The sequence below is a fragment of the Budorcas taxicolor genome, chromosome 11 (genome assembly GCF_023091745.1).
Source record: "Budorcas taxicolor isolate Tak-1 chromosome 11, Takin1.1, whole genome shotgun sequence".
NCBI lineage: Eukaryota > Metazoa > Chordata > Mammalia > Artiodactyla > Bovidae > Budorcas > Budorcas taxicolor.
Genome location: NC_068920.1, coordinates 53,370,622 through 53,389,139, shown reverse-complemented (window position 1 = coordinate 53,389,139; position 18,518 = coordinate 53,370,622). Strand labels below are relative to the sequence as shown.

At 35.9% G+C, this 18,518-nt stretch overlaps 1 protein-coding gene across 1 annotated transcript in view; it reads right to left on the bottom strand.

Annotated features, from left to right (window-relative positions):
* TINAG (tubulointerstitial nephritis antigen) overlaps window positions 1-18,518 on the bottom strand; it is a 109,689-nt gene that overhangs the window by 53,175 nt on the left and 37,996 nt on the right. The window contains exons 6-9 of the mRNA XM_052649082.1: window positions 16,863-17,013; window positions 13,882-14,062; window positions 12,096-12,141; window positions 8,661-8,784 (exon numbers count right to left, since the gene is read on the bottom strand). Of these exons, the coding sequence (XP_052505042.1) occupies window positions 8,661-8,784; window positions 12,096-12,141; window positions 13,882-14,062; window positions 16,863-17,013 (502 nt within the window). The remainder of the gene's footprint in view (window positions 1-8,660; window positions 8,785-12,095; window positions 12,142-13,881; window positions 14,063-16,862; window positions 17,014-18,518) is intronic.

The window sequence follows — 18,518 nt, the reverse complement described above, 5'->3', positions numbered from 1 at the left end:
GAAGGCTGAGCATCGAAGAATTGATGCTTTTGAACTGTGGTGTTGGAGAAGACTCTTGAGAGTCCCTTGGACTGCAAGGAGATCCAACCTGTCCATTCTGAAGGAGATCAGCCCTGGGGTTTCTTTGGAGGGATTGATGCTAAAGCTGAAACTCCAGAAGTTTGGCCACCTCATGTGAAGAGTTGACTCACTGGAAATGACTCTGATGCTGGGAGGAATTGGGGGCAGGAGGAGAAGGGGATGACAGAGGATGAGATGGCTGGATGGCATCACTGACTCGATGGACGTGAGTCTGAGTGAACTCCAGGAGTTGGTGATGGACAGGGAGGCCTGGCGTGCTGTGATTCATGGGGTCGCAGAGTTGGACACGACTGAGTGACTGAACTGAACTGAACTGAATTTAATTTAGTTTAAAAAACTGCAGTCCTCATTTACAATGTACTTGAAATATCTTTGTTATTTTTTCATCTGTTTTTCTTGGACTTTCTCAATGTTTGCTTTCCTTTTGGCCTCCACCTTCCAATTGTTTGCTTTTTCTCTCTGAGTCAATTTTTATATGTTAAAAATTTGATACTTTTGACCCCAAACACACAAACATACAAACAACATAAAAATTCTGGCCTTTCATAAACACAATTGTATTTGCCTAATAGCCATACATCAATTCATAGAATATAAATTTGATGAAGACCCTGTGTCTATTTTGTTTCCTGATATATCCTTAGCTTCTTAACAACACATCTGGAACATAGAAGTACTCAATAAATTATTTGCTGAATAAATAAACTTTCATAAAGCATTATTGAAGAACAGCAAAAATATGTCCTAAAATAATTTTTATTATTCTCTTTTGTAACAGAGAGATTATTCCTCAGTAAAATACTGTCCCACAAGCAGGGATGACAATGATTTATCCAGATAAATTCCTGTAACTTTCTAAAATATATAGCTGCTACTTTTTTTTCATTTGAGCTTTAGTGGTAATTTCTGAAATCATATGCAAAAGTAAATGCCTTTAAGGTACTACTTTATACTTCCAAATGAGGGTTTAAAGTAAGTTCATAAGTTTTGGAGGACAAAGACACAGGATGAGCTGTCACTCATACAGAGGACCATAACATAGAGACCACTGGCCACAATGAAAGTCTTAATTATCATATTCTTCATTGTGTGATACACTTTCACCCCACATTTTAACATCTCTAAGTTGAAATCAATCTAATGATCAATGGAGTCGCTTAGTTTAATTAGTAACATTTCATTCTTCTTCTTATTATTATTGGCATATAAAATAAGCCATGTTTCAAAATATCTGGTCTTTTTAATTCAATTAAATCCTTTCATGATCAGAGTATTCAAAACAGAGGTTTTGGTGAGAAAAGAGAGAAGAGTAAACTAAAATGGTGAGGAGTGAAGTGGACAAGAAGATCGAGGAGGAAAAAAAGGGATAAAAAGTACCAACCAGAAAAGGATTATCATGAGGGCTGTGAGGATGTCTAATACTATGCTTCAGAGTACTTTTGAAATGAGAGTCTTTATATGAAATCTTTCAGCCAGACAAAGCTTCCTAATGGAGCAGTGGCTGTGAGGAGACAGAGCACCCCAGGTGTAACAATTAACACAAAACATTTTCTGAACACTGGCAGAGGACCCCAGACATCCAGAAAGGCAAACCAACATCCTTGGAATGAGTCCATGAATCTCTTTGGGTGTTCTTGGCTGTTGAGAGCTGTTTCACCATTAATCTAGAGGCTTTGTCTTCTGTGCAGTGTGGCCTGAGAAGTCTTGATGCTATTGTAAGGAGTCAGGTCTGAATCCCAGAGGCAGGAAACTTAAATCTAGGACTTTGGACCTTCAGAGAACTCCTCACCACGTGGAACATTAATAGACAAGAGCCCACCCAAAGTGCTCCAACTCAACACAGACCAAGCACCACCCAAGAGCCAGCAAGCTATAGTTCGGGATGCCCCATACCAATCCTTCAGCAAAACATGAGCACAACTCTGCATATCAACAGGCAGCCTGCCCAAATCCATATTGAACCCACAGATACCCCAAAACACACTACTGGACACAGCACTACCCTCCAGAAAGACAAGATCCAGCTCCATCCACCAGGACACAGGCACAAGTCCATCCAACCAGGAAACCTTCACAAGACACTGGTCCCAACCTACCCATGGGGGATAGACTCCACAATTAAGAGGAACTACAACCTTCCAGCCTGCAGAAAGGAGACCTCAAGCTCAATAAATTAAACCAAATGAAAAGACAGAAATATACAGCAGATGAAGGAACATGGTACAAAGCTACAAGACAAAACAAGCGAGGCAGAAATAGGTAGTCCACCTGAAAGAGAATTTAAAATAATGATAGAAAGATGATTTAAAATCTTGAAAGCACAATGGAGGCACAGATAAGTAGACTGGAGGTAAGTTCAAAAAGATGCAAGAAATGTCTAACAAGGACTAGAAGAATTACAAAATAATCAGCAATGAACAATGAAATAACTGAGCATGAAAATATACTGGAGGGAACCAACAGTAGAGTAACTGAGACGGAAGAATGGGTAAGTAACCTGGAAGATAGAATGGTGGAAATACCTGAAGCAGAGTAGAAAAAAGAATAAAAAGAAATGAGGACCACCTCAGAGACCTCTGGAACAACATTAAACATCCCAACATTCAAATCATAGGTGTCCTAGAAGAAGAAGACAAAAGGAAAAGGCATGAGAAAATATTTGAAGAGATTATAATTGAAGGTTTCCCTGAAATGGGAAAGGAAATAGCCACCCAAGTTCAGGAAGCCCAGAGTCCCATACAGGATAAATCCAAGGAGAAACACCAAGACACATATTAATCAAACTAATGAAAATTGAACACAAGAACAAATATTAAAAGCAGCAAGGGAAAATCAACAAATAACATACAAGAGGACCCCCATAAAGCCAACAGCTGACCTTTTTATGTCAAGTGATGAAAGCAGAAAAAACTACAACCAAGATTATTTTATTCAGCAGGGATCTCATTTAGATTTGAAGGAGAAATCAAAAGCTTTAAAGACAAACAAAAGTTAAGAGAATTCAGAACCACCAAACCAGTTCTTCAATAAATGCTAAAGGAACTTCTCTAGACAAGAAACATAAAAAGAAAGGCTTATAAAAACAAATCCAAAACAATAAAGTAAATGGTAACAAGATGATACTTATCAATAATTACCTTAAATGTAAATGGGCTAAATGTTCCAACTAAAAGACACAGATTGGCTGAATGGATACATAAAGAAGACCCCTATGTGTGCTGTCTACAAGAAACCCACCTGAGACCTAAGGAGACATACAGACAGAGAGTGAGGAGCTGGAAAAAGATATATCACGCAAATGGAAATCAAAAGAAAGCATGAGTAGCAATATTCATATCAGATAAAATAGACTTTAAAAATAAAGACATTTATGAAACAAAGAAAGACACTACATAATGATCATAACTGACATATTGTTAGCCAGACTCATCAAGAAAAAAAGGGAGAAGACTAAAATTAATAAAATTAGAAGTGAAAAAGGAGGAGTTATAACAGACAACACAGAAATACAAAGGACTATAAGATCCTACTATGAGCAACTATATCCCAATAATATGGACAACCTGGAAAAAGTCGGCAAATTCTTAGAAAAGTATAGCTTTCCAAAACTGAACCAGGACAAAGTAGAAAATATGAATAGGCCAATTACAGACACAGAAATCAAAACTATAATAATAAAAAAAAAATCTTCCAGTAAACAAAGACTCAGAGACCTTCAAAGGTGAATTCCAGCAAAAGTTTAAAGAGCTAACACCTATCCTACTCAGACTCTTCTGGAAAATTTCAGAGGGAGGAAAACTCCCAAACTCATTCTGTGAGACCAGTAACACACTAATGCCAAAACCAGACAAATATGCCACAAGAGAAGAAAATTATAGGCCGATATCACTGATGAACATTTATGCAAAAATTTTCAACAAAATTCTAGCAAACAGAATTCAACAGCACATTAAAAAGATCATGAATCATTACCAAATGGGCTTTATCCCAGTGATGTAAGGATTCTTCAATATATGCAAATCAATCGATTTGAGACACCATATTAACAAACTGAAAGATGAAAACCGTATGATTATCTCAATAGATGCAGAGAAAACTTTTGACAAAATTCAGTACCAATCTATGATAAAACTCTCCAGAAAGTAGGAACAGAAGCAACCTACCTCAAGATAATAAAGGCCATATATGACAATTCCATAGCAAATATTATTCTCAATGGTGAAAAATTTAAAGCATTTCCTCTAAACTCAAGGACAAGACCAAGGTGCCCACTCTTGCCACTCTTGTTCAATGTAGTTTTGGCAGTCCTAGCCACAGCAATCAGAGAAGGAAAAGAAATAAAAGGAACCAGATTGGAAAAGAAGTAAAACTCTCACTGTTTGCAGATGACATGATTCTTTACAAAGAAAACTTTTAAGATGTCACCAGAAAATTACTAACACTAATCAATGAAAATAGCAAAGTCAAAGGATACAAGGTTAATACACAGAAATTGCTTGCACTCCTATACACTAACAATGAAATATCAGGAGAAATTAAGGAAACAATCACTTTCACCATTGCGGCAAAAGAATAAAACACCTAGGAACAAACCTACCTAAAGAGACAAAGCACAGACATCAGTTCGCCAACAAAGGTCTGTATAGTCAAAGATATGGTTTTTCCAGTAGTCATGTACTGATGTGAGAGCTGGACCATAAAGAAGACTGAGTGCCAAAGAACTGATAGGCAATTTCTATCAAACTATCAATGATATTTTTCACAAAATTAGAACAAATCATTTTACAATTTGCATGGAAACAAAGAACACCTCAAATAGCCAAAGCAATCTTGAGAAAGGAGATTGGAGCTGGAGAAATCAATCTGCCTGACATCAGACTATACTACAAAGTGACAGTCTTCAAGACAGTATGGTACTGTCACAAAAAAAGAAATATAGACCAATGGAACAAGATAGAAATCCTGGAGGAAAATCCATGCACCTATGGGGACCTTATCTTTGATGAAGGAGGCAAGAATATACAATAGAGAAAAGACAGTATCTTCAAAAATTGGTACTAGGGAAGTTGAGGAACTACATGTGAAAGAATGAAATTAGAACACCTCTTAACACCATACACAAAAATAAACTCAAAATGGATTAAAGACCAAAAAATATAAAACTTTTAGAGGAAAATTTAGGCAGAACACTCTTTGACGTAAATGACAGCAAGATCGTCTATGACCCACCTCCTAGAATAATGGAAATAAAAGCAAAATAAACAAATGGGACCTAATTACACTTAAAAACTTTTGCACAATGAAGGAAACTATAAGCAAGGTGAAAAGACAACTCTCAGAAAGAGAGAAAATAATAACAAATGAAACAGCTGGCAAAGGATTAACTCCAAAATATACAAGCTGCTCATGTGGTTCAATACTAGGAAAACAAACTATCCAATCTGAAAAAGGGCAGAAAAACTAAACATACCATTTTTCAAAGAAAATGTACAAATGGCTAACAAACACATGAAAAGATGCTCAACACTGCTCATTATTAGACAAAGGCAAATCAAATCTACAATGAGCTATCACCTCATACCAGTGAGAATGGCCATCATCAAAAAAACCCGCAAACAAGAATTGCTGGAGAGGATATGGAGATTAGGGAACTCCCTTACATTGCTGATAGGAATTTAAATTGATACAGCCACTATGGAGATTCCTTAAAAAACTAGGAATAAAAGCACCATTTGACCAAGCAATACCACTTCTAGACATATACCCTGAGGAAACCAAAACTGAAAAAGACACATGTACCCCAATATTTATTGCAGCACTGTTTACAATAGCTAGGATGTGGAAGCAACCTAGATGTCCATCAACACATGAATGGATAAAAAAGCTATGGTACATATATACAATGGAAACTACTCAGCCATGAAAAGTTACATATTTGAGTCAGTTCTAATGAGGTGGATGAACCTAGAGCCTATTATATGAAGGAAGTAGGTCAGAAAGATAAAAATAATAGCATCTATTAATGCTTATAAATGGGATCTACAAAGATGGTGCTGATGAATCTACTTGTAGGGCAGCACTGGAGATGCAGACATAGAGAACAGACTTATAAACAAGGGTGAGGGGAGGAAGGAGAGGGTGAGATGAATGGAACGAGCAGCATGGAAGCATATACACTACAGTATGTAAAGTAGATAGCCAATGGAAATTTGCTGTATGATTCAGGAACAAACTGGGGCTCCAAAACAACTTAGAGGGGCGGGAAAGGGTGGGAGGTGGGAGGGAGGTTCAAGAGGGAGGAGACACATGTACACCTATGTCTAATTTATGTTGATGTATGGCAGAAATCAAACCAGTATTGCGAAGCAATTATCTTTCAATTAAAAATAAAAATAAAATAGGAATAAAACTATCATATAACCCAGCAATTCCACTACTGGGCATACACCCTCAGGAAAGCATATTGAAAAAGGCACCTGTACCCCAATATGCATTTGAATCAGTTCTAATGAGATGGATGAACCTAGAACCTATTATACAGAATGAAGTAAGTTAAAAAGAGAAAGACAAACGCTGAATATTAGCACATATGTATGGAATCTAGGAAGGTGGAACTGATGATCCTATTTGCAGGGCAGCAAGGGAGACAGACATAAAGAACAGACTTAGGTTCACAGTGGGGGAGGAAGAGGGTTGGAGAGAGTAGTATTAAAACATGTACATCACCATATGTAAAACAGATAGCCAGTGGGAATTTGCTATATGATGCAGGGACCCCAAAGCAGGTGCTCTGTGACAGCCTGGAGGGGTGGGATGGGGAGGAAGGTGGGAGGGAGGTTTAAGAGGGAGAGGACAAATGTACACCTACGGCTGATTCATGCTGCTGTGCGACAGAAACCATCACAATATTGTAAAGTAATAACCCTCCAGTTAAAAACAAAATAAAATAATGAGGAGCAAGGAAATTTAAGTGTTTATCTATCTACCTACTGTAAATATATAAAAGTATATATATGTGTGTGTACAATACATATGCAATATATATATGTATGTAGTATATATAAAATAGCATAAGCATATATGTAATATATATATAATGCCATGCATATGGAAATACACCACTTTTATCACCTTATACTGTAATCACTTGTGAATGTCTCTACTTTATTCCCTAAACTCCTTAAGAACAGGACTATGTATTAATCTTCCTTGTATTCCTCAGCGATGGGCATTTGATAGAAGTTTAAATTCATTAAGTACAAGTGAGTTAAATCTAATAGCTTCGTGTTTGACAAATTCATAGCAAATAAAATTTGATGCAATAAATTTGTAAGGTATTTGAGAAGTACACTAAGTTCTCTGATAAGGAACATTAACTTACTTGGGTTATTTGATTACTCTCTAATTCACTGATGCATTAATTTTCTGAATACAGTAATTACCAAATCAGGAATTACTAATAGAGAAATGAATAAAAATCTACTGCCTCAGGGCATTTAACAATGCCCAAGGGCCCTAACATATTTCTGAAAAATAAACAAAATCTCCAAAAGTTATTTGCTCACTAGCAGAATTAGCCTTGCTAATTGTCACACATGTGAGATAAATTTTTAAGTGTCTCAATCTTTTAGGAGTTTATAAAAGTGAACACATTATTTCAATTGACACACTCAATATGGAAAATATACAAACAGTGCGGAGTGCTTAATACAAACACATTAATATTGTCCAACCCCAGCATGAACAAATTTAGGAGTAGAATGAAGAAAACATCAGCAAGGCAGGAGAGAGATAATAAAGAATCAGTTCTAATCAATCAAGAAAGGGTCCACATCAAGGTTGCCATTTCCACAGTTCTCTGAATAATAAGAAAGATCATTTCTATCACCCAGTGTGTGGGAAAAATTTTTCCAAATCATGACTATTACCAGGGGAAACAAAAATTGATAATGAAACATACATAGGAAGGAGATTTAGAAGAAACAGGACTTTCAAACTGAAGGGAAATGGAATTCAAGTGGCACTGAATCCCCAGTTCCAGCAGCAGTATAAACGAATTTATTACTCCGTTTGCCTTTCTGAAAAGTCACTGAACAGCTAAGAATGGAAAAACAAAGTAAAACAAGACAAGTTTTCACAATTCTCACGTAGATTTAAACAAATAATTTTACATTGAATAAAGGAGATCTTACCCTGTCTTCCTGCTTAATCTCTATCATTTGTAATTCCATCCAAAACCTTCTCCCCACATCCTAGCACACCTTGGTTTTGCACACTTTCCTTGATCATCCCATACGTAGAGTTCCAATAATCTATTTCCTTGCCCTTAGAACAGGTTCTTAGGATGGATTCCCAAGTAAATGAGAGACATGCTTTGGTACCTTTCCTAAAATAATGGGTTGATTTTTCACTGGATTTTAAAATAATGACTAAATAATGTCAAGGTTTTATAATTTTTAATTCATATGAGAACCTCTCATACCAAGAGGAATTCTGGCACCCAAATGCACTACATAATCTATTTTTTTAATTTTATTTTCAAGAAGTATTAAATGAAGACTTTTGAGAAATCACCTTACCCAGTGAGTTTGACTGCATGTGTCCGAAACTTTCGATATTTTTCTGAGTCTTCATTTGTGCTGGTAATGTGTCTATATATCCCTGTCTTATAATTGAAGAAATCCTCATGAACTTGCATTATAGCTAAAATAAAACCCAACAGGATGACATGATTTTAAATCATTATCTTAAAAAAAACTTGAGAAATTCTTACAGAACAGTCAACAAGTAAATTACCAGGGGTAGAATCTTGCAGGAATTTTGCAGTTCAGCTTAATTTTCTTTCCTACTTAATTGATTGAAACATTTTCTAGTTCTCTTATAATAGTATCTTTTAGCTACTTAGCATATTACTTAAAGTCAAGTTATACATTTAGAACTCGATCTTTTTTGACAGAAGCACTATTATCAGGAGCTGAATCCTTGAAGGAAACCCACAACACTCACTGGTGATCACTATTTCTCCATTAACCTTGGGCTTCTCCACCAGTCCCTTAAAATTCCAATTAAGCTATCAGTGAAGGGTGAACCTAACAAACAGGGTTTAAAGTAATTGTCCTTCCTTCTTAGAAGTAAATACAAAAGTTTCCTTGGTATGTCTGAATAAAAAGTAAACCCTTAGCGAAAGAATACTCTGGCAAGATTGCATCCCTCCAGCTTCGGGGAGCTAAGCCAATAGTGTATTCTTCAGAAAGGAAGAGCTTATATTTTATAAAACTCTTCTTTCTTCCCTCACCTAGATTATTTCTTTTTCTTTTCTGTATTGTGGCTGTTTTATTGAAAGGCTTGAGCAATTTATGGTGAATACTTTAAACTTCTCCTCTAGAAGACATGAATTGAAAGCATTTTTATTTGGGCTAGTTACAAATACCTTGACAATTGTGCACAATGCTTGTCTTAGTTTGATGTGAATTTTAGATAAAATAAGAACGAAAGCCACTAACATTTGACAGATCCTAACATGAAGCTTCTCCTCCAAAGTCAAGTATTACTTTTGATTTCATTTTTGAATGTTGCATGCCTTTTCTGATGGTGTCCAAATATTCATAAAACAGATGAAATCTTTATTTACTTGAACAAACCTTTCCATAGGATTAAGAATTTATATAACTGTACTCTATTCAGCTCTTTGCTTTTGTCCTCTTTCCTGCACCTAAACTTCTTTTTAATTCTACAGATTTTAGAAGAATGCACACAGTACTATTTATTCATCATTCCATCATATTTTACATTCTTTTGTAAGGCAAAGGGGGAAAAGGTTGTACATTAGCACTGGCAACAACATGCAGACAGCCATGTTGCATCTACAGCAAGATGAGGCAACCGCATTTATAACCGTGAAAATATTGCTATCGGCAATCTCTCCCATAGAGCTACTGACTCTGTTAGCATTCAAAGCACCATGAATAAAAAGTACTCTTCAACGCAGAAAAATACCCTCCCCAACTAAAGAAACATGAATGAGATGCCATGACAATTAACTTGAAGATGGATTCCTCCTTGAGTTTCTGACACCAAACAGACCTGATGATCTGACTGCATAAGCTACCATAGTGCAATTTTACTTTTGGAAAACCACACAAACTTATTACACTGTACCCACACACGAGGGTAGGATACTGAGCTGTCTTCTGCTCTTGGTTCAGCCTGGCAGGAGGAAAGTTCTCAACAAACCTTGGTTCCATGATGCTGAATAATTTGAACTTCAACTTTATTATTTTCAAATTTTACCTCTTTATTTTTGATTCAGTCTGTAAAATTCATGAATACTTAAGTATCTGACCATTAAATAAACATAAGATATTCTCAATTTTCAATCATTATGCCGCAGATTTCTTTTAACTGATTAAAAGAATGACAGAGAAACTTTAAACAGCAATATAATGATTTAAAGACTCAAAGAGGTTTACATAATTCGACCAAAGTCATTTAAGTAGCAAATGTCAAGGCTGGAATTTCAAATTCAACCTTGACTTCAAATGCCTGGCTTCCTTCAAGTTTATCACACAAACTCTAGTTAATGAAGGATACATTTAAATTACACATTAATTCCCTATTGTTTTTCTAGCCTACAAAGATTACACAACTGAAAGGAGAAAAAAAAATTCTTTTTATTCATTTCAGGTTTTGTGTATGGCCCCAGGATTTTAAAAACTGAATTCAGGCCCCGTTCAGAATAAGCTTTGGTTTCTCAATAAATGTTAAGCAATGATAAAGATCAATAAAAGTCTTTCCAACACAATTTTAAAATCTGTCATTCCTATTCTCTGTTGAACCAATATTGATTAGGCCGGCATTCAGAAACACAAAATACATATAACCAATAGTTCCCTGGGTATACATCAAATGTTTTCAATTTAATTTTGGTTTGTTTAACCTAATTATTTTATTTATTTATCAATTCCACTGTATTGATAATATTAATATATTTTTGGACTTTTCAGTATTCACAGCCTGAATTTCTATTTTAGGCCTCACTGGCTTTGTTCTTCCAAGCATTTCAAGGCAATCTTTAATACTGGAAATATACACTGTGAACTTATTTTTATTCATACCATTGGTGCAAAATAAATTCCAATAGATAAGCAGAGGAACCATGTATCAGATATAATATCTTCATATTAAATCAAAGGACATTTTATAAATTAGTATATGATTCCCTTATTGATTTTAGTTTACTATCCATAACACATTTTCAAAATAGATCAAAATGGAAAGCATTTTATAAAACACAAAAATGATCCTGGTTTATTTGATTTCTTTTGAGCTCATAGGAAAAGGGAAGTGTCTACTTTTTTTCTATTGCTAAACCTTCATTTTTTTACAATCCATTTTCTAATCCATTTAAACTGAAGTGAGAAGATTTTTAACACTATGTATGAGTCAAATATAACTAAACAATCAAACAAGCTCTCAGTATTTCCTGTTTGAATGTCTTTTGGGTCCATGATCACTTTGTATAGACTAAGCTGACTTTCATCCAATGTGTCAATAACATTTATTCAACAATTCAATTTATGAATGAGTCTGTCTTCTTCAAGAACAAGAGGAGCTAATGAGGCTATTCGGTGAGCATATCTCCTATAATTACATTGGTCTTGCAACCACTGAATCTTTAAGAATTATCTAAAAGCAAAAGATGTCTATCATTTATTAAGCTCTTTATATAGGAGTTAAATGCAAAGTTGTTTATTAAAGGAATAAATAAGACACAATCATATTTCATCCAAGCTTACCTTGTGTGCATGCTAAGCCATTTCAATCAAGTCCGACTCTTTGCGACTCTATAGACTGTAGCCTTCCAGGCTCCTCTGTCCATGGGATTCTCCAGGCAAGAATACTGGAATGGATTGCCATGCCCTCCTCCAGGGGATCTTTCCGACCCAGGGATCAAACCCGTATCTCTTATATCTCCTGATTGACAGGTGAGTGCCACCTGGGAAGCCCAAGCTTACCTTGAACTGGTCCATTTTGCATGATTTCTCTCATGATCTCAGTTTCCTGGAGGGAAAAATATCAGTGGACACCGTTATTGTTGTCAGAGTACACCTATTGTTTGGTCTGTAATGTTAGGGGCTGTACAATCAGCTTAGGAATTATGGAACCCAGTGTGCCTTGACAACTTGCAATTTACTCTTAATCATACTTTGAAATACTTGCATGTGAATCTCCACATTGGTGAATTTGTTAAAGACAAGGCACACACATGTTTCATTGACTCGTACCACTGGCAATAATTTTGGAATGAAGAGAAAATATAATAATTTTTGTGGTCAAAAAGAAAAAATTAAATAAAACACTGTTTTATCAGTGGAAAGTAGTGTCATCTCCATTCTTTGGACCACAACAGTGATCCCAGATGATTATTTTGTGAGGTTCCTCAGTTTTAGCATACAAATATTTCTCTGTTTTCATCCACTGTGTAATGCAACTTTTAGGAATGAAGAAGTTCATTCACATATGCACTTTGATTAGAGTACCTCCCAGAAACTAGGACAAAAACAAATATTAACCCTGCACCAGTCCTCAAGATATTTCCATTTTGGTGGAGCAGACAGACAATCACATAACTAATTGCTAAGTAACATAACTATGGAATACTAAGTAACATAACTAATCATGATATACTAAGCTTGACTATAGAGACAAGCACAAATACGTGGATGGAAACAAGAACGGGACATTGATTCTGCCTAGAAGTCAAGAAAACTTCTCAGAGAAGATGAAGTTTTGACCTACTTCTTTGACATGGAAGTTGGGATAACCACTGGTGTGAGAGGAATCATCACCCAGCTAAGTGGAAGCAAAGAGGGCCTGGTGCATGTGGGGAGCAGACAGCGGTCAGTTTATGAGGAACATTATGGGCAGGTGGGGAATGGGTAGGTTGGTTGTACATGAGTCCAAAAAGCAGTAGATTAGAACCAAGTCATGACGGACCTGTACGTCATGGTAAGAATGTTGAACTGTATTCTACAGATAATTGGAAATCTCTGAAGCTTCAAACAGTCTGAAAGTGAGAATGACAAAGTGGGTGACATTGATAAGATGGAGTAAAATTCTCCCAGAATTTTAACATGACAAACTGGAATCCAGGGGAATCTTTTTCCCACCATGACTATTTCCATTTCAAGTATTTTGTGGAGTAAGGCAAAGGATGAATAAAATAAGCTAATACCACAAAAAAGTCAATGAAAAAAGGTTTGCTTTAGCTTTTATCTGTCAACTATGTATATATGTACGTGTGTATAGGCTTTCCTGGTGGCTCAGTCAGCAAAGAATCCACCTGAAATGCAGGAAATGCAGATTCAATCCCTGGGTCAGGGAAATCCCCTAGAGAAAGAAATGGCAGCCTGCTCCAGTATTCTTGCATGGGGAATCCCATGGAAAGATGAGCCTGGCAGGATCACAGAAGAGTCCATGGGGTTGCAAAGGAGCCAGATCCAACTTAGCAACTAAACCACCATTTACTTTATATACACATATATACATGTGTGTTATATAATAAACAGAATTATAAGACTCTATTCCCAAGGAAATTTTAAAATTTGCACAGCTAATATTACAAAGATCAAAAATTATACCCCAATTGGAAGTCATTGATAAATACTTCAATAATATCAAAAATTATATCTGAAAGTATAGTATTATTTTAGAATATACTTGTTTATAAATAGTTTTATTAACAGTAGTATATATTTTTGAGAAAGCTAACCACTAAGGAGTTTTGCAATTCCGACTTACATTGGAAGAGACCCTATATGGAGGAGAACACTGGTAGATCCTATTGGATTTCTCAATGCTGTTGGGACATGGCGTGGTAGCATGCCGTTTTCCCCGTCCATCAGACCTACTTGCCATGGCGCAGCCATTGTTGGTAGCATTTTGGTCCTTGAAAAGTGGATAGCACGCATGGGATACCAGTCTATGAGGAGTAAGCAAAGAAGTAAATGTAATACTTAGGAAATGCAGTAATGACCTATCTCCGTACGGTTTTACTGATTTACATATTTGTAAATCTTTCTGGCTACTTACATATAAGTTTCAGGACACTGAACATAGTCGTTCAATCATATGAACTCTTTCCCCGCCCCATTCCTATATCTTCGTTATAGTTTTTTTCACGGTAAGGCATTTTATTTTAAATATAGCAGGGTGTACATGCCAATCCCAAACTCCCAATCTATCCCTCCCTCTAACCCTTGCCCTCTGGTAACCATAATTTTTTTCTCTAAGCCTGTGAGTCTGTTCTGTTTTATAAATAAGCTTATTTGTACCAATTTTTTTTAGGTTCTAAAACCTTGTTCAAATCCATTCTAATAAAGACATTTATCTACCAAATAGAATTTTGTGAAGATGAAAAGCAATGATTAATAAAATAACTCCTTAAGTCTTCATTTATAACTATAATATCAAAAGCCAAATAGATAGCCAAAGGAAATTTGCTGTATGACTCAGAGAACTCGAACTGGAGCTGGGGAGGGAAGAAGGAGGAATTTCAAGAGGGACATATGTATACCTATGGCTGATTCTTATTGATGTTTGGCAGAAACCAACACAATACTGTGAAGCAATTATCCTTTAATTAAAAACAGATAAGTTAAAAAAGCCAAATTTAATATGAAAAAGAACAGGTTTTATCACATTCAGATGGAGTATTCTGATAAATTATATGTTTTAGAATTAAGTATTTTTATATTTTTATTGTTATAAATACCTTCTCATAGGACTTCAATTATTATGTGCTTATAATTCATGATCCTTCAAGAGAAATTGTATATACTACTACAGTATTGACATTAATATGGTAGAAAGTTATCAGATATATACATTATACAAATGATAAAAGAATTTTAGTTTCTGATTTTGAAAATGAACATAGAAAAATAAAAATTATTTGGATCCAAATCTAACACAATTCATTGAGTATGGAAGCAGACGATAAGGAAAATAAAACAGTGAATTTATTTCATGGATAGTTGATGTTCAGCTGGCCATAGAATTATAGTCCTAGGATTGCCTCAAGGAAATTCAACAGTGTGAAAAAAGTGAGAGAATCTGAGCAAGGAGCATGATGAAAGCTAAGCTACTTTCACAAAAGGTACCAGTGGATTACTTGGGGATAATAAGTACTATGGATTGAGGTGTATCACCCTAAATTCATGACGTTAAGCTCTAATCACCAATGCAATGGCATTTAGAGATGGGAACTTGGAAAGATAATTAGCTTCTTTTTGTGTGCGGTAATATAACTTTATTTAAACCAGTAGTGAAAATATTCACATTCTTGAAAAATATACTAGGCTGGAAACAAACCATGATTATCAGATCATCCATGAACAAGGTAAGATTATGGACAAAATTTTCAGAAAGAAGAAAGCATATAATTCACATATATATATGAATTAGCACTTTCTTTCCAGAAAATGTTTCCTTATGCTATCTTTTCACATCTCCCTACAAAACTTCTGCTCCATGTAAGCTTAGTTATTCTGTATTCATTCACTTTTCTCTCTTTTTCAAACATTTGTGTGCTTTACTTTTCAACCATAGATTTTTCTTTCTGTATATAGATTATCTATATTATCTCTATATACAGATATATAGTTATAGCAGTATAGACAGATAATTAGCTTTAAATTAAGTCATGAGGGTGGGACCCTCATGCTGAGATTAGTACCCTGATAAGAGGAACAGAAATGTCTCCCTCTGCGAGTGGGGACTCAGTAAGAAGGCAAGCCAAGAGGAGGGGTCTCACCAGAAAGTGATTTGACTTTGAGCACCTTGATCGTGAACTTAGCTTCCAGAAATAAAAACTCTGTGGTTTAAGCCAGAGTTTATGGTGTTTTGGTATGTTAACCTGAGCAGACTAATACAAGGAGATTTAATTGGCGTTCAATGTTGTTATATTTTTAAGCTCCTAAAGGGCTTTAACTTTTATTATAGTAAAATAATACAAACAGAAGCTGACTGAGCACTATTAAATCAGGAAGGTATTAGCCAAAGTTGCCCATTCTAATCACCATCTTATTAGCAGAGCATCAGATACAAATTTTAAAGAACTTTATAAATACATAACACCCAGGTTCTTATAGCACACCCAGAGCACTCAGTGGATGAGGAAAGAACACGTGGGCAGCACATACATCAACTATTAGTCATCAGCTGCTATTTCCTTTGCCAAATAACTCAGCTTTTAAGTAGATCTTATAGTAAACACAGGGTGCTGCATGGGTATCAGACTACATGAGAGTAAAGAAATGCAACCTGCATCGTCTCATCAGATGGAATTAATGGTGACAACGATGTTGATGAGTTGAGGCAACTATACAACATGTCTTTATATCATCCCTCTGGGTCTTAGGCTAATTTTCCCCTGGCATCATCTATTACTCTGCCTGGGGAACTCAGAGTCTCAAGATAAGTTCAACTCTACCCCCACTGTGGGACTCTACAACCATTCGGCTCAGAACCACAAGAAGACAATGCTTACTTGTCTCCATTAATTTAGCTAGAAAAGTATACATTTTTTCAGTTGTTTCTGATAGCTTATAACTTCAGTAGATACCAAACAGAGAATACATTTAAATGAAATTCCTGTGTTTATATAGAGGTAGCATATATATTTGTAGAGTTCGGAGAAAATGCAAAATGTTTTTTCCCCTTATTCTAACCCGGGCAGCACTCTTAAGAATCCTAGAGATGCATGTTGGGGAGCTATTTACCCACGTTTTCTCAGGTACCACCAAGCCCTATCAATACTTCCGCTGTTGCATCCATGGCGCTTCTTGGCACAGCAAGAGATCAAATTCTGAGGGGATAGGTTGGCGGTGTATCGACCTTGGGACTGAATTGCTATGCGGTCAGCTGCCACACCTGCTTCAAAGAGAATATTAATTAATATTCAAATGACATATAATATTGCCAAAATTTGCATAGCCCTTTTTGTCTGAATCATTAAACTAGTCTCTGAAACTTAATGGAACTTAAAGGCCAAATGTGATGCACATTCCAACACACTCAACCATGTCATAATTTCAGTCATAGTTTATGTCCGGTTTTGGCATTGCTGCATTATGTTACCATCTTCAAAGTCTGTTCTAGTTTCTTGTTCTTTTCATGTTCTATATACTTCTGAAGTCTTCATTAAGTAACCTGTCAAGTGAAACACCTTACTAGCAAGAGTCATATCTTGCTTACATTTATATCACCTGTATTTAAAATGTGAGTGTATGAATATATATAATGAATATATAGATTCATTATATAATAAATGTAACTAACCTGAGGCAATCAGAAAAGCTACTCACAGAAATATTCATTGAAAATTTATCCATGTTAATCTGATATAGTGGAGTAAATTAAATTTTGGTTTTAAACTTGAGACTAGCATGAATCTACATTATAAACTATCACTAATTAATACTTATGTATGGAATCTAGAAAGATAGTACAGATGAACGTATCTGCAGGGCAGGAATAGAGATGCAGACATAGGAAACAGACTTGCAGATACAGTCAGGGGGAATCAAAGAGTGGGACAGATTGAGAGTAGGATTAGCGTACGTGCACTACCATGAGTGAAATAGACAACTGTGGAAAGACGCTGTATAACACAGAGAGCTCAGCTCCTTGCTCTGTGATGACCTAGAGGGCTGGGACGCGGGGACGGCTCAAGAGGGAGGCGACACACGTATCGCTGATTCATTCACATGTAGCTGATTCATTCTACGGTACAGTAGAAATCAACAAAATGCTGTAAAGCAACTAAACTCCGATTTTAAAAATTATCAAAAAGCTATATAGCACACTTTCATGCTTATAATTTTCTTGAAGATCATGTTCCTAATCTCAGTAGATGTAGAATTCACCTTGTTTTATGTATATGCCTACCCTTTGTGACTGAACATTCTCTTTGTTTGAATAATTCCCTAGCACGGCTGTTGTTAATGTGTGTTCCTTTCCCCAGCACACATTTGTTCACCACCTGCTCGGTGGCAGGCACAAGACTAAGGAGTAGAAAGTGCAACAAAGAACAAAATCAAGTCATCATCCTGACCTCAGAATGATAGACTGGGGAAGCTAATCAACCAGTAGCAGAAAACTATATGTGGGAGCATTTTGATCGTGCGACCATGATAATGTGTGTGGAGATCACAAGAAAATCGGAGGTAGTGACATTTTGGTACAGACTTTTGTTGTTGTTGGAGACCTGATGTAGTCTTCGTCTTAATCTCTGACTCACTTTTGATTAAAGGAAGCACATTCATAACCTTTCTTCTACCGACCCACTTTTCTCAGAAGTTATGGTTTTTACTCATCAAAATTATCTGTGTACTGGAACCCCTCACAGTGCTAGTGTAGCATTATTAAACTAGCCC